This window comes from Schistocerca piceifrons, chromosome 4 (genome assembly GCF_021461385.2).
Source record: "Schistocerca piceifrons isolate TAMUIC-IGC-003096 chromosome 4, iqSchPice1.1, whole genome shotgun sequence".
Lineage (NCBI taxonomy): Eukaryota > Metazoa > Arthropoda > Insecta > Orthoptera > Acrididae > Schistocerca > Schistocerca piceifrons.
Window position 1 is genome coordinate 455,787,028 of NC_060141.1, and position 16,462 is coordinate 455,803,489.

The window sequence follows — 16,462 nt, forward strand, 5'->3', positions numbered from 1 at the left end:
ACTAAAACTGAAATTTCTATATAATCTGCCGTTTCTAAAAGCTTTTTTATTTGTGTGTGACATTTGTTTATTGGAGACAGCTTGATACACCGACAGCAGGTGTCAACGGAAGAATTCGTTAATGTCATTACTCAGTTTTTATTTCTAGGAAGCGCACAAAAATACACCTTGCTCAGCTCAAAACGAGTTTGGAAAACAAGTGTACAAGGAAATTAAACAAATAAATCAAGGAAATGGCTGGAGTGGAAGACATAATGTCGACTATAATGAAAATGAAATGGTGGGTGGACGGGACGTGTAACCAGAAGAGCATATTTCGCAAGCGAATACGTAAACAAAATGCGACTTTTTACAGTTAATCCATATAAACTCTGTAGGCAGGGCGGCAAATATGTAACAGGCTACACACAGAAATTATTTTTATCATTCAGTTTTTGTCGATTAATGAGTTAGTACGTAATCATCATTTACGTCTGACCTACATTCATGTCTAGGTGCCCATATAAGTACACTATCTCTCAGCAAGCCGCTGGCCTTATAAGCAAATCTACTCTTTCTTCAATTACGTAAGCAAGTCAGACCAATAGAACACTATTAACGAATAACTGTAGCAACTGAATCCCCGTGGGAAAAAACGTCGGTTCGCTATATATTCCCATAGAATACGCGCGTTGCTGTCTCGTATCAGAAATCATTAAAACGCAGAACACGATGTTGGTAATGCCATACGCGTGTCACATGTAATTCTTATCACGACATTTCGACGTCGACACTGGGTCAGGGCAGCGACGTTTTCCTGCAAAAGATTTCCCTAGAGACCTACAGATTGGAATTTCAAATTTTCCTGAATCAATTATGCGACACCAAGTTTTGCTTTACTAGTTTTCGTGGCCGTTAACGACATTTTTTGAGTTTCCACGTCACTTATTAGTGATTACTGATGATGAGCTCAAGTACAAGAGAAATCCTAGCAGCAACTCATTTAGAACTGTTGTCACTAGAAGGAACCACCAGTGACCTTCAATAATTACGACATATCACGTTTCATTATTGACTTGAAATATGACAATGTCAGAAATTCAGAAGACGAATGAATGAAATTAGGGAAACGACGCGAAACTTGAAAATTAATTACTGATGCACGAAACACGTGCGTTCATAAATGGATCTGTAATTATATTCTATAAAATTAAAGCCCAAGTGTTTGCTTTTAAGCGAATAACGACTTCACAGCTACTTGAAAAATTTGTGGCGCGCACGTCCTAATTAATCACGCAATGGAAAACGTACCTGCGTCCGAGAACCCGCGGACAATGACGAAGATTTCCGAGGTCGGCGAGGGTGCCTAAGAAAGCCACAATCGCGCAACGAACATTTAAACAGTTTAAAGCTGTTCTTCATAGGGATGGCGGTTATCACTGAAACAACCGGTTTTCGGTTATATCGCTTTTTCCCCACACCGATTTAACCTAACTTTCAAAACCGCTCAAAATAACAAGTTTCTGAAATAAGCGATTTTCGGTTTTTTATTCCTATTATTTCCTGTAGTAAAATTAGAAATCACACGAAGATTGGACAATTTTAATTCAGTTTTTCTAGAGTCAAAATATTAAATGGGCAAATAAAAGAAAAAATTTTCCGTCCACTCTTCACTGCTTTCCTGGCGAAAAGTGATGAATGATTGAATACTACAAAATCTCATCAATATTCTGCTATTGATTCTAGTTTTTTGAACTCACTCACGTGTTTTAATCGCGGATCATTACACTATTTCAAAATTACGAATAGTCAGCGCTTAAGAATGAAAACTGAGGCTGAAGAACCCTTGTTTTTCGTGTTAATTCGTCCGTTTTCAAAGGCTACAAGCAGTTAAAGGCTTATTACGTACACACAGGCGGCGTATCAGCTACTTTCTATTTTTATTGTATACTCTGAATGAACTGTTGTTACGTTTTTAATTTATTACCGTTTCCACAGTGCTCTTCCTCTTATTATTTCACAGAAATGGCAGATTAATCCTTTAAAGCAAACGAAGCACTGGTACGTCACTTCGTAAAAATATTTCGAGACTAGGGTTGGTGCCATTCTGCAATTCAATTGATTTGCAGCGACGGCAGGCCAGGTAGGTGTACCTGAACATTGCAGGTACATGCATACCTTAACGACACGCAGCAACAAGGACAGCGATGCTGTACCAATTCTTATGCCATATGTTTGTTGCTCGTTTCTGTCGACCTGTTATTAAAACAACACTGGTCGCTTTTCCCATTTTCTGTAATAACGCAGTACTTGAAACCAACGCACATTTATGAATAAAAATTACTCTGTTTTTTAAAAAAAGGTTTATTTAAAAACGAAAAATTTTTGCATTGCTGCTATGACTAATTGATATACCGTTTTTTAAATGTGAGAAGTAAAAACACCTGTTGTAACCGAGACCAAAAAAATAATGAAAATAAAGGTTATTCAGAACTAAAATGCCGGTATCGGTCTTAACCGGTCGGTTTATCCAACCCCTACTTCTTTCTACCTTTCCTTACGCGACTGCACATCCGATTGTTTCCGACGCAGAATCTCAAAAGTGATTTGTAACGAAGTGACTTCAGTCTACGACCGCTTGAATTCTTCTACGAGTGTCTCAGAATTCTCCGAGATCTTCCTAAGTTTTCCAGTAAATTCAATTTTCCGTTTCTCCAAACAAGTCGCCACCCTGTGGCTGTAATGACTTCACTTGCGGTAATATAATGTGAGAAACCTACTTACCCTAATACAAGAGAAATTCCGCTCGAAGTCAAGAGTGGGTGCAAAACAGAAGGCGGGCCAACATTAGTGACAGGTTGTACAAGTAGGTAGGAGCGCTCCTTACGCAGTCTGAAGCGAGGTCTAGGCTAGGGGTGAGGCTGCCAGCAACCGCATGCAAGCAGGTGGACAACGCGGCGGACGCTACCTTTATGAACCGTTTCGCTTTCGTCAGGAGGCCCAGGGTAGTGTGCCGGGATGCTTCGGGTCCCAGCGGCACCATCTCTTTCAGCTTCTCCAGGCAGTTTCGCAGGTGGGCCCTCCTGCAACAGAAACATAACGACCGCTATTGGCATGCGGCTCATTAACGGGCAGAAATGTTGAATATTCTGCTAAAAACGCCAACTGACTACGTCATCGTTACGGCCTGAATATCACCGCACACTTATTAAATTCACAGCAGCACAATACCATAAAGCTTTGCGTCTATTTGTACATCATTTATTGCATTTTTTTTTACTAAATTACACTATCTGAGGATACAGTAAGTACACGATACGCAACATCCTACAGATCTAGAGCTCTGGCAGTCATCAGCTAGAGGCCGATTTAAAAAAAGTTGGCATTTGACAACTAGAGGGAAGGACGTTCCCACCATCGACATCCCAAATTGGGGGAGGATCTGGTATTGTCGGCCCGCACAGTACTGCCACTTCCGCGGCACAAGGCGTGCCATATCTTAAGCAGAAAGCTTTTCCGGACGCGAAAATACAGTCTATTCCACGAAAAAATGCAACTTCGATCTTAATTAAAATTAACGACAGATTCTTGACAGCCTTCGAGACACTACATAGATCAATACCACACGTCAACTTCGGATCTTTTCCGCAGTTTTTGTGGGGGATAGAGGCTTCAAAATGACTTCCTATCAGCGACGAGAACGGAGCGCTGTAACGGCATCATGAAGACAGAACCTGTCACGGCAACGTCGCAGCTTTTGACCTTCAACGTCAGATGCCAACTAATTTAAATCACAACACACACCTGCCTACGAAGTCTTTCTCGGCGTTCTCAGCTAGCTTGCTGCGTCAAATCCGTATAAAATCTGAAGTTTTCGATTATTTCTTCCACCCCCGCCTTCACCCCTATTCCCAACCCATCGCTGCCGTCAGAGGCTAGGTAACTGTCGTGAATAAGACGAGGCTCACAATTTTACGCTCAGAGTACGGCATCTCATTGGATAAATTACTCGTACATCATGATATGACGGATATAGCGAATGCTGAATCGGCGTCCTTTGCGCCCAGAGATTTCGTTTGCGCTCGTTTGCAGCGCCACTACTCTCATCAGGCAGTAAACTATGTGAACTTTTCCTCCCTAATTTCCCTCGTCAAGAGCCTACTACCGTAGTCATGAAACTAACCTCCTCGCTATTATCGCAACAGTCAGACCTCGGTCCAGACGACGATGATGGAGGCAACGTCGAAAGCTTGAGATTTTGTCTGAACTTGGTATGGCGACTTCACCTTCATCTGTTGCAGTGGCTTGTCATATATCTCTACCGAATAAATCCTATTAATACCGTGCAGACAAATGACGTAAAACCATAGCGTATAGTGCCACCGTAGCTTCAGCAGCTTTTCAGGAAAAATAAAAGGTAACGAAATACATTTTTGCAGAAATGTGGGTGTCCGCTTTCTTATGGCATAACATAGTTGTTTCGCCGTCTTAGCCACGCAGAGCAGATGAAAAAAAAAAAACCTCTAGTAAAGAAGACGGAAATGTAGACGGGGAGCGGTTTTTACTTATGTCGCTCGAAAACAGAAAATATACCTATGTCAAATTAAACGTTAATTCCCAAAAAATAGGGGAACTTTGTGTAAATATGCAAAGTGCAAAGTCGAACTATGGGCTACAGGCAAATTTACATTAGAGTTGAGCCTTTATCGATCGTTAGTCCTAGAAATTAGTAATAAAAGAACGGAGAATAATACGACTGAACACTCTATACAAGGTACTGAAAGAAAAAATTACAGTATATATTGACATACACACATTGACAGTGTCACACCGCAATCTAATATCTCTATCAATTGCCTCAGATGTTACTCCAGAGATCAGTATGCTCTTCTTTGGCTAAGCATAAAGCCCTCTCCAGCCACTTCCTTAGTCAGCTGCTAGAGACAGCAGCTCTCTCTCTCTAGCACAATGTGGAGGAACGTTTCACATGTTCTGAAGGAGCAGGTACACCCCGTCGATCACGACGTTAAGGAAAATCATCCATGTTTGTTTTATCTAAGAGTCATAGTCCAGTTGATGAAATGACATAACACTTTAGATTATTTTAACTGTATCACCTGTTCGCAACCACGTTCCTCATCTCTGTCATAACGAAGTCTGAATTACCTAAAACTTCGTCGCTCAATGTCATTATGAAATAGACAGACCTGCCTCTCTAACTTCAGAAGCAGCATACTGGAGTGTTAGATTCGGAAGGCACGCAATATGCAGATCGGATACGTGCGCCGTATTTGCGACGGTTGCTCTGCTTTGGTGCCGCTTCCCACATCTGCCTATGCAAATGTCGGATGGGTCCCCCGTATCTGCCGCAGAAACAACACACATGCACAGTCAAAAAACGGAGGCACACAGAACAAAGTTTACAACACGTCGAGACAGATGCGCTCAAAGAATTAACGGAGCGTGCGACTGATGCGACTGCAGCTGAATGAAAATGAAGAAACGAAGCTCATCCAAAACAACATTATGCCAGTATTCCGAATCAACAGCCGTGAGGCAGTGTAGCCCCTATGATGGGGTAATTTTCTACATTTCTTGAATCAGTTTTCGATATGCTGTCCTCATCTGTTGTTTTTTTTTTAAGAGTAAACTCCTCAAGCAGGACTGCCTTAACGGATATAACATGATAATGGTCTATGAACTTTTAGCATTGCACTTGATAATGGCATAAAAGCTGAAATTGAGATAGTAGAGAAGGTAAATGCAGTAACACACACTCAAATGGCGATTTACTCTTTTCATGATTGGCTCAAGATCATAGTGGATTGTCTATCGAAAGTACACCCCTTCAAAGGCGTGACAAACGCTGAAAAAATAAATCTGTATTCAACTACTACGAGATTTGGCGACAGGCCGTTGCTACATTTATATGTATAATAATTTGTTACTCCTACTGTACTTGAAAACCATGTAAGCATTAATGGAAACAGTAATTTTCGGTGTTGCCTTAGTTTTTTAAAAATTATATTAATAATGTGCCATTTTGTAAAATGCCTATGTAGTCTAAACATGACTAGTATTGGCATTAAGTCGAAAAATGATGTAGACTGATCAAGCACCTGAAGATTAGCTTCCAATGCTCTAAATACATACTGCATTGTAATAAAAATCACTAGTGGCTGAAGTAGGTTTGTTTTTTTTTATTTTACGAAAGTAATACAGTCACGGATACCACGCTGACAGCAACGGATAAAATTATGAAATAATAATTAGTCCTATCGACCGTATGAAAAATTGTAAACCAAACAGACGAAAATCGTAATACTGACACTGTGCCGGTACTTATCCGTATTACTGTAGATATCCACAGATGTAGCCGCGATACTCACTCATGGAGCATATTTATCCTCGTATTAAGTCGCTATATAAAAATCGATGCGATTCTGCAAACAGATCTTGCGAAACCCAGCCAGCTCTATTCGTCCACGAGATCCATAGCGCCTTAGAGAAAGGTGCCCAGGTTGATGCTGTGTGCCTTGACTTCTAGAACGTATTTGATACAGTTCCGCACTGTCGTTCTGTGAACAAAATAAAGCTTACCGAGCATCAGACAAGAGATTTGTGATTGGGCGCTGGACTTTCTAGCAGACAAAACTCAACACCTCGTCTTAACGGAATAAAATCGACAAATATGAAAGTAATTCCAGGAGTATCTAAGGGGAATGTTACAGGGCCGCTACAATTTACAAATTATATTAAAAATCTAGTGAATAACGATGGAGGCTCCGTGAGAGTATTCAGGGACGACGCAGTTCTCTATGGTAAGAACATAACGAAACTCTTAACTCCTGCAGAGGACCGAAAATAGATGGACGAACTGGCATTTGACAATGAATGTAAAAAAAGTGTGACGAATTGCGCGAGGCGGAATGGCCACTTATCACAAATAGTAGAAAAAGTTGATGCCCAACACAGGTCCACAGGGAAAATCTTAGGGAAATGTAATTCACTTACGGAAGAAATGGCTTACAACACACACGTTAAAATGATTCTTGAGCACTGTTCATTCGCCTGAGAACCTTATCAAATGTGATTTGTGTTACAGACAGAAAAGGTCTAACGAAAAGCGGCGCGTTTCATCAGGGGATCATTTACTCGGTGTGAGGGTGTTACAGAGAAGCTGAGCAAGTTCGAGCGGCAGACGCTACATGCAAGAGAGGCGCTGTTCATTTCGGAGAGATTTGCTGCTGATATTTCGAGACCGCACATTCCCAGAAGATTCTCGCAATATTACTTCCTCCCACATACGTATCGTGAAATGATCACAATAAGAAAATCAGAGAAATTACATGTCATACGGAGCTTTACCGAGAATCATTCCTCCCATGCGCCATTTGTGAACGGTACAGGAAAGGGAGAGAAAAAAAGGAAGTGACACCAGAAACATTTACCGCCACACGCTGTAAGACTGCTTGCGGAGTATAATGTCGATGTAGATGTACAGGGGCCAACGGCCTTGCCGCAGTGTAACACCGATTCCCGTCGGGCTGGGCTAGCACTTGGATGGGTCACCATCCGGACTGCCGAGCGCTGTTGGCAAGTGGCGTGCACTCAGTTCTTGTGAGGCAAACTGAGGAGCTGCTTGATTGAGAAGTAACGGCTCCGGTCTCGTAAACTGACATACGGCCGGGAGAGCGGTGAGCTGACCCCTTCATATCCGCATCCGGTGACGCCTGTGGTCTTTGGATGACACGGCGGCCGGTCGGTACCGTTGGGCCTTCCAAGGCCTGGCCGGACGGAGAGATGTACGGGAGGGGGGACACAAATATATGGGAACACCAAAAACACAACACATTACCATGCTCATTATGGTGTAGGAAAATCGTTGATATTCAATACGGTTTTCAAGAGAATCTTACACCATCCTTCCTCGAAAATAGAGGCAAGTTAAAATAACGGTAATGGAGATGGGTAGCGATCACGCATCCACTTTTCCAAGGTAGTCTACAAAGGCTCAATAATATTGAGGTAGGGGAGATGCGAGAATTCATCCTCGCGCTCACGAAACCTGTCCTGGACGATGCGAGCTGTGTAAACAGGAGCCCTGTCGTCTTGCAACACAGCCTCAAATTGGAAAAAAAAGTTATACCAAGGGATGGACGTGATGATGATGATTTTTGGGTTATGGGGCGCTCAGCTGCGCGGTCATCAGCGCCCGTACAAAGTCCCAATTTTTACACATAGTTTTTTCACAGTCAAATTTAACCAATGACAAATGATGACGAAATGATAAGAACAACACAAACACCTAGTCCCCAGGCAGAGAAAATCTCCAAGCGGCCGGGAATCGAACCCGGGGCCCCGTGGTCCAGAGGCAGCAACGCTAGCCCGTAGACCACGAGCTGCGGACCTGGGATGAACGTGAGCAGCAAAAATGGTCAAATAATCCTTGGCAAGTCCGCAGTCTTGGAGAATAACCAGAGGACCAATGCAATACCACGATACCGCTGCCCAGATCACCGCCGAATCCCCACCATGTTTCACTCTTGTGACGTAAACTCGACCTGAAGTTGGAAAGAGTGTAAACAAGACTCATCCGATAAAATGACTATCCTCCACTGCTCTATAGTCCAGGTTTTATGGCTCCGGCACCACGTTTTCCTGTTAAGGCCATTTGCAACACCGATGAGTACTTTTGGAGTTTCAGCTTGCCCTGCAGTTCCCTACTTTTGGAACTCCATTCTTGTTGTTCTGGTGCTGACAGGGTTCGCGAGTGCTAAATTCAGTTCTGCACTGACTTTTACAACTGGTGTCCACTTATTTTTTTGGACTCCGAGCACTATGAGACTTAACATCTGAGGTCATCAGTCCCCTAGAACTTAGAAATACTTAAACCTAACTAACCTAAGGACATCATACACATCCATGCCCGAGGCAGGGTTCGAACCTGCGACCGTAGCGGTCGCGCGGTTCCAGACTGAAGCGCCTAGAACCGCTCGGTCACTCCGGCAGGCACTTTTTTTTGTCGCAATCCTCGTCAATGACCATTTGCTACAGTCATTACGTCAACATACACATTCGTCCGCGTTGTGACTTAGGGGATGTTTTTCCGCTTCCCTGTATGCGGTTTAAACTTAAGATATGGTGTCTCTCGAAACAGCAAACACTTCGGCTACCTTTGTTATCGCAACACCTATCATACAAGCACCAATAATGTGCCCACGTTCGAATTCCATTACCTCTAACACAATGCACTCACACCTACGCAGGTCACCTTTATGACCACCACTGACATTTGAAACGTTTTGAGGACACTGCACACGTGGCGTTCGTAGTCAAATACAACAATGAAACCTGGAAACTTGGCTACCATCTATATTTACATTCAAGTACGCATTTCTCGCGGAGTTTCCACGATTTTGTTGAGCCCCTGTAGCTATCAGCATCGCCCTGGGCTTTTATCCGCGAAGTAATTACAAGGGACGCTCAATAAGTAATGCAACACATTTTGTTTCTGAAATCAATTTGGTTTCATTCAGGATTCCGATACACCGTATTTTGCCCCCGCCTATAAAACTAAATGTTTGAACATAATTTCCGTTCAGTGCGACGGCCTTATACCACCTTACTTGGAGCGCGTGTAATGCCCACATGGTACCGCTCTACTGGTCGACAATGGAGCCAACGTTTTGCTGCATCAATAACCTTGTCATTCATGTACTGCTTCCCGTGGAGTGCATCCTTCATTGCGCCAAACAGAAGGCAGTCGGAAGGTGCGAGATCCAGGCTATAGGGTGATTGTTGAAGGACAGTCCAGTGAAGTTTCCTGTGCTCCTATCGGTGTGCAGACATGTGTTTCTTCAATTTCCTGTGAGTGCGCAATACACATCAGAGCCAATCGTTGCCCCTTGAGGGATGACATCACAGAATAACGCCTTCCGAGTCCCAGGAGAGCGTCGCTCTGATTTTACTGGCTGAGGTTGCGGATTTAAAGTTTTCATCGGAGGAAAGGTGGTGTGGCGCCACTCCATGGATTGCTCTCGTTCCCGGTTCGACGTGATGAACCCCATGTTTCATCGTCTGTCACGACGCTCGACAAAGAATTGTCACTATCAGCCTCCTAATGTGCCAGCAATACCGCACAGATGGTCCTTGTTGCTCTTTATGGTCTTCGCCGGCGAGAAACTCGGCGGCCACGCACCTTTTAGTACTCCAACTGGTGGAGGAGTGCGTCAGCACTAAAAACAGAGACGTCCAGTTGTGCAGCGAGGTGCCTGATTGTGATCCGTCGATCACCTCTAATGTGCGGGTCCCCACGTTCCAACACTGCAGGAGTCACAACTGTGCGCGGCTGGCCGGCACGCGTGAGAAGGTTTGCGTGAAGTTGTTGCGATGACGAAAGATGGCTCGCCCTACGACTCGTCGTGCTTTTGTACACAGCCAAGTCTCCCTAAACATTCTGGAAGCGCCTATGAATATCTGGGATGCTCTGATTTTCCGCCAGAAAAAAACTCAGTGACAATTTTCTGCTTGGAATCCACCTCCGTTACAGACGCCACTTTGAAGCGTACTTATAGTGCTGCCACCTATCGGAACTTCATGACACCATAGTGTCTGAAGCGGGAATATTCCACGGTGTCCCCCAACAAATTCCCCATTTTTTCAACCGAAATTGGTAGAGAAAAAATATTGTTGCATTACTTATGGAACTCCCCTCGTATTACTGCGGATATATCGGCACCTGCGAGACCTCTACTTACATGGTAGTGTCTGATCGTTTGACTGTTAAGGTGAGCTAGAGGCAGGGAGGGCGGTGGGTGGGCTGGTGCGACACGGACGGAAGCCGGACAGGGCAGGGCGGCTGTGCCAGCTGTGCTGAGCCAGGGCCCCTGGGAGCGCCGGCCGGCTGAAATTCCGCTAAGTGGGGTTCCGTGTCGGAAGCCGCGCGCTCGACAACGCCTGCGCACCAGCCGAGCATCCGGGACGCCAAGACTGTCCGCGCCGAGTCCACTCCAGCCGCTAGGCCTTCCGCCGACACGATGCGAGCCGGCAACAACAAGACACACACACACACACACACACACACACACACACACACACACACAGAGAGAGAGAGAGAGAGAGAGAGAGAGAGAGAGAGAGAGAGAGAATCCAGTGCACGAGAGGCCTCTCCTCGTGCACCTTGCAGACAACTGGCTCTCGTAAGGTTTCTATCAAAGATGAGCATATCTCATAATGCTCGAGCGCAGACAGGGAAATGTTGAGATGAATGAATTAAGTGCTGCCCCCTTGCCATATATATGGTGTCTCATTTTCTCCATCAGCTCAGGTAACTTTTTGAGTGCAAGCAAAAAAGAAAAAAAGTATCAAGAAAATGTTGTTCAGCTAGCAGAGTGTACATGTAGCATAGTACTGAAGAAGTAGTCTTTGATTAGAAATTGCATCATCATTACTTTTCTTTTGTTGTTGTTGAAGGTAGGCAAATTGTTTCTGCCTAATACCTCCAAAGCTACTGAAGGACAGAGGCATCTAGTAGTAGTACGCAGAGTTACTTCTGCGAATGTATTGCACTATAGTAGTCACGTACAGCGTTCAAAGCTACAGTCGTTGAGGAGATTGTGCTACGTGACTGTAGGAGATTGTGACTTTTCTTTTAATAATGATAATACTGAGGATTTTACGGACAAGAAAGTAAGTATATCTAAAGTTACTGGAACATAAGTTTTGAGTTTGTACTACTGCCGTTCTTATGAGTAATTTCGAAATGAAACCACTGGAGCAGTATTCACTTTTGATATAAATTTATTAAATTTTGAGCATTTTTTACGTATACTTAGGACTATAATTTGTTTTGGGCATTATGAGTTCATGGAAGTTTCGAGATGTGGGTTGTGTCGAGGAGAAATGCAAAATTGCTTTGAAATATATCTCATGAAACGCTGGGTAGTTAGAAATTGTAAGTCCCACAAGTTCCAAACCGAAACCACTTAATTAAAACAATTGCTTATTTATTTTCCACCAGTTTCTTCTTATATTCACTGCTTAATGTGATGATAAAAGTCAATTTTGTGAAAAATTTTAAAACTATTTTTTTTTATATTTTTAGTAGTTAAGAATCTTCAGACCGTCCTTTATTAAAAAAAAAAAAAAAGTTCTTACGAACTGATGGCGTTCACAGTGAATGAAGACTCTTCAAGTCAATTTATCTGTTATGCGGTCCTTTACTGGGACTCTACAGACTTCGCACCATTACAGGTGCATTCTCAGGTGATGCGATGATCAGCCCTCGAACTATTGGGAAGCTGCGATGTCCCATAGTTCAGCTGCAGATCGAAAATGTCGATCCATTACAAACTGTTGTCAACAGTAAAACTGACATTACGCAGGTGAATGTCAACTGAACACATGGGGTGATAAGATCATCAAACAAATGGGAAAGCAGCGAGTCTTTGTTACGCCAATGCTGCTAATTGGTGGTGGTATACTAGAAGCTCGAGTTCGATAGTATACTAGAAGCTCGAGTTCGATACCATTTCCAGGACTTTTAAACAGTACGGGAAACATTCGCAGCGCAGCTGTTGTAGGTTGTGTTCGGTAGACTGTGTCTTAAGTAACTTTTTATTTTCTCGGAAGTCAAAAGGTTATTGTCCTGGTAGGTAATCAACATTTGATTGGTACTTTTTTTTTACTTCTGAACAATAACTTATTTTGGGTAGTCAAAATGAAACAGACTCCCTGTACTCATGTGGACACCCCTCGTATTCCAAAAACAGCTGTAGGTATCGAAATAAGAACGGCTCATAGACTGGTGCTCGGCAACTGGAAATTTTACACCTGTCGATACCACCCGTACTCTTTGACCTATGTCACAACCGCTGCAGGCGTGAACCACTCACTCATCGAAATCCAGTATGTGTAACACATAAGCCGTAACTATTTTTCCCAAGAGACAATCGCGATGTCATAGCCAAATGGTTATCGATCAAACCACGCAACAGATCAGTATGTTGTTACAACTGAGATATCGAACTCATATTACTTTTGTCTTCAGTAACTCACAACAGAAGTGTCACCTTCCAATTCTGCCGCTGTGCACTCCTCGAGCGCTGAAGTGGAAACACTGCAGGAGCCGTTGCAAACATTTCGTGGGCTGGCAAAATGCAAAGTCGTGACGCAAACGATACAGATACACAGTTTGGCGCCGGCCGGTGTGACCGAGCGATTCTAGGCGCTTCAATCTGGAACCGCGTGACCGCTACGGGCGCAGGTTCGAATCCTGCCTCGGACATGGATGTGTGTGATGACCTTAGGTTAGTTATGTTTAAGTAGTTCTAAGTTCTAGGGGACTGATGACCTCAGATGTTAAGTCCCATAGTGCTCAGAGCCATTTTTTCTCTTACGCATCTAGTGGAACAGCGATGGTTTGGTATAGTACGAATTGCTTCGCCTAGGTGTGAACATCACTGCTGACATTTATTGTCAACATGTGAAACGTCTTGCAGATGTAATCCAAGAAGACTGCGTGAAGTGACGCTACTAGACGTCTGCCCGCATTCTGCTAGACGGACAAAAACATCATGCAAGAGTTGGATTGGGAGGTCATTCCACACCTACCTTGTTCACCTGATCTTGCGCTCTGAAATTTTCACCTTTTCTGCTCTCTATGGAACAACGTTCAAGGAACTTCCTTTCCGGATGAATGTGAGCTCCGAACATAGCTCGTAGAGTTCTTCGCCTCAAAACCTCGTAACTTCTACACTCGAGGAATCAAAAAGCTAGCGCAGCTTCGGCAGACTGTTGTAAACAGTACAGGAGAATGTACTGTTGATAACTAAAGTCTCTGTTATGTGTATCTGCTGTTTCAGGAAAACCGCTACGAACTTGTGCACCAGCCTAATAATTTTGAGACGGGTTGGTCCTCAGAGGTGCACGTACGTAGCTACATAGCAAGTAACCTGTGAGAGCAGCTCCCTCTGCGGGCCTCGGTTGCAAAATTCGGCGGACTCGATCGGCAGTCGGCCCGTGGGAAGGTTGCGCGGGACACAGCGAGCCAGCCCAGGCGCAGCCGCGTCGCCTGGTGGCTGGCGCCGCTCCAGATTCACGGCGTAGCGGCCGGCCGCCTCGCGTTCGTATAAACACTCCGCCGGCGCCACATTGTAATGTTGACTCAAAAGCTGGGGGGGGGGGGGGGAGACTTCGCACGCCGGAAAAATGCCCACTATTCGCTCGCAAGCACTTAACTGGACAGGGCGATTCTGAACAGTTGGAACAATAACCCTGAGTTCGGTATGGGGCGGCGACTACGGTGGGACCAGGCCTCTCCGTCGTTTCTAGGTCCCCGGTTCTATACACAATACACAAGCGAATGAAAGAGAAAACTGACATTGTCACGTCACAAACCCGGAAGCAGCGTCTTCAATGAAGCACAATACTCAGCTCTGAAAGCAACGTACTGACAGAGCATAGCTCTCTCCTGGACGGAGAATGCAGCTACTCATACAAACATCAAATATCCCAGACTATGCAAACATAATAAATATCGAGAACCTTCCAGAAATGATAAATATTAAATAACAAATATTTGCTGGAGAACGGATTTGACCTGCACCTTGCAACTTGCAAGCTAGCGACGCTAATCGCTACTCCACAATGCATCCAAAAACAGCTCCCGGCAATACTGGTACGGTGGAACCTTTGCTATGCACTGTGCACAGGCTTACGCAGTATTTAAGTAAATATAGATGTAGGTAAGACGCGGAACTGCGTGGAAATCTTCAGGAACTGTTAATATCCGATATGAAACTTCCTGGCATATTAGAAATGTGTGCCGAACCGTGACACGAAGTCGGGACATTTGCCTTTGCAGACAAGTGCTCTACCGATTGAGTTTACCCAACCATACTGCCGGCCGCGGTGGCCGTGCGGTTCTGGCGCTGCAGACCGGAACCGCGGGACTGCTACGGTCGCAGGTTCGAATCGTGCCTCGGGCATGGGTGTGTGATGTCCTTAGGTTAGTTAGGTTTAAGTAGTTCTAAGTTCTAGGAGACTGATGACCACAGATGTTGAGTCCCATAGTGCTCAGAGCCATTTGAACCCATCTTCCAAACTTCACAGAATATCCTCCACGCTGTGGCTCAGCCAGGTCTCCGCAATATTCTTTCTTCGAGGAAGCGCTAGTCCTGTAAGTTTCGCAGAAGTTCTGGTAAGTTTGAATGGTAGAAACGAGGCACTAGCGGAAATAAGACGTGACGACGGGTCGTGATTGATGCTTGGGTAACTTGGTAGATCACTTGCCCACAAAAAGCAAAGGCCCCGAGTTCGAGTCTCGGTTCGGCACAGAGTTCTAACCGGTTAAGAATTTTCGACGCGATCATTATTTATGTGCATAAGACCTTCGTCTGCGAAAACACTTGTAATGTGTTTCTCATATTTGGGAATCTCTTACATCACGTATGAGGTGACCTGTGTGAAGAACACGAGGAATTTGTCGTCAAACTGCCCAACAAGCGTCAATAGACTAGACAAAATCATTGCGGCATGGCATCCGCGAAACAGCCACAATGCGCAGACAGAAAGTACTGAGAACCGCCTGTTGAAAATGGACGATCTCCGACGAACCCTATCAGGCGAGGCGTATGTGCTCTTCCCTCAGGGAGACCCAAGCGGTGCTACGAATAGTTCTCCAGTCCACGTTCACATTACGGAGCTCAGTCTTCTATGGATGATGTGTCGGTCGAAGTGGTACAGTTGGATGACCCTTCCGATCGTTACACTTCACAGCTTTGCAGTTTTTCTTCTAAAGATAAACAAATGGTGTCATGTTTGCCGAGCCTGTCCAAACCACGGCATTCTGTAGTACCATTCGTATAGATAATGATGCATTTGAATGAACGGAGCTGTCTATCTTGCGGCGTGTGTACACATACCTTGGATCACCTCTACGCCACATGGCAGCCTGTCGTCCACTGCAATGCACTGTAAACGACTAGGCAGTTCACAAACAATATGGCTTCTGCGTAGTACCCTACTATTTCTCATCGTATATTCATTACACTTCATTTATCGCTTATCCTCCTACTATTGTCACTTTGCACGAAGTAACTTCATATTACAGGTGCAGCTATCAGACTCCCTTCTGAACGACTGTAAGAACATACGGCGGTTAGTTTCGTAAGACGTCAAGCTCTGTTGCCCCCTTGGCGCGTTCAGAAAGTAGAAGCCAGTGTGGCGGCACTGGTTTCACTCCCTCCCTTCGTTTCATTTTCACATTCATCCGCAACACTTCATAGTTATTATGGACATCCATATCATACATCTGCTCTAGGACGTTATCAGTACAATTACACAAACATTTTACGCCCATTATCCAATGTGGATCAATCTCCATCTCGCGTCAAGCGTTTACACTATTGTGCAACCGCACAATCATTCCGAACACACATTGTCAACACATGAAGTCCGTTGTACAAAGTTTATCATCCTG

The 16,462-nt window shown here is 44.4% G+C and overlaps 1 protein-coding gene across 1 annotated transcript in view; it reads right to left on the bottom strand.

The window, feature by feature from the left end:
- Positions 1-16,462, bottom strand: part of LOC124796375 (max dimerization protein 1-like) — a 721,836-nt gene that overhangs the window by 137,691 nt on the left and 567,683 nt on the right. The window contains exon 4 of the mRNA XM_047260536.1: positions 2,948-3,062. Within this exon, the coding sequence (XP_047116492.1) occupies positions 2,948-3,062 (115 nt within the window). The remainder of the gene's footprint in view (positions 1-2,947; positions 3,063-16,462) is intronic.